Source organism: Haliaeetus leucocephalus, unplaced genomic scaffold, assembly GCF_000737465.1.
Source record: "Haliaeetus leucocephalus isolate CR32 unplaced genomic scaffold, Haliaeetus_leucocephalus-4.0 Scaffold450, whole genome shotgun sequence".
Taxonomy (NCBI): domain Eukaryota; kingdom Metazoa; phylum Chordata; class Aves; order Accipitriformes; family Accipitridae; genus Haliaeetus; species Haliaeetus leucocephalus.
Genome location: NW_010972886.1, coordinates 797,639 through 798,298, shown reverse-complemented (window position 1 = coordinate 798,298; position 660 = coordinate 797,639). Strand labels below are relative to the sequence as shown.

Sequence of the window (660 nt, the reverse complement as noted above, 5' to 3'; positions counted from 1 at the left end):
GTCCCGGTGGCGGGGCGGGGGGCATCGCGGCGGCGGAGGAGGAGCGGATCGGCGCGGCCCCGGCCGCCGCGGGCGGCGTGTGCGGGGGCGGGCGTGGACGAGAGGTGGGCGAGCAGCGATGACCTTTGCGAGGAGCCCGCGCGGGAGCGGGCCAGAGGCAGAGCGAGCGGCAGCGGGGGAGGATGGTTGCTGAGCCCCGGAGGAGAGCCGCCCCGTAATGTCACCATGTAAGTCTTTTCTCCGGACTCCGGGGCGAGGGCTGCGGCTTGCCGCTCGGGGAGCGCGGATAATCCCCGCGGGCTCCTTCGTGGGGCGAGAAACCACGGCAAGATAGGCTGGGCGTTCTCCACCCCCGCCACCCCACCCGCCGTAGTAGGTGATGAGTAACGTCAGGTTCGAGCCGTGCAGATAGGTAGGGCTGAAGGAATGGGGAAACGAGAGAGTTTCACGTCGGGAGCTCAGAGGGCAGGGCGGGCAGGGCTCTGCCCCGTCCGGGCTCCGGGTCCGCCGGCGGCTGCCCTGCAGGGTCCCGGGCGGCCGCTGCCTTTCTGCGAGCACGGTAATCCCGTCCTTAGGACCGCGCCGGTGAGTTTGCCCGTGCTTGGAGGCGAGTAGCGAAACCCTCGGCCGCGCTTGCCGCCCGCCGCTCCGAACGCCGGT

The 660-nt window shown here is 71.7% G+C and overlaps 1 protein-coding gene across 1 annotated transcript in view; it reads left to right on the top strand.

The window, feature by feature from the left end:
* Nucleotides 1–170: 170 nt before the first annotated feature.
* Nucleotides 171–660, top strand: part of GPR126 (G protein-coupled receptor 126) — a 113,548-nt gene continuing 113,058 nt past the window's right edge. Inside the window, exon 1 of the mRNA XM_010574611.1 lies at nt 171–227. Within this exon, the coding sequence (XP_010572913.1) occupies nt 226–227 (2 nt within the window). The 5' untranslated portion in view covers nt 171–225. The remainder of the gene's footprint in view (nt 228–660) is intronic.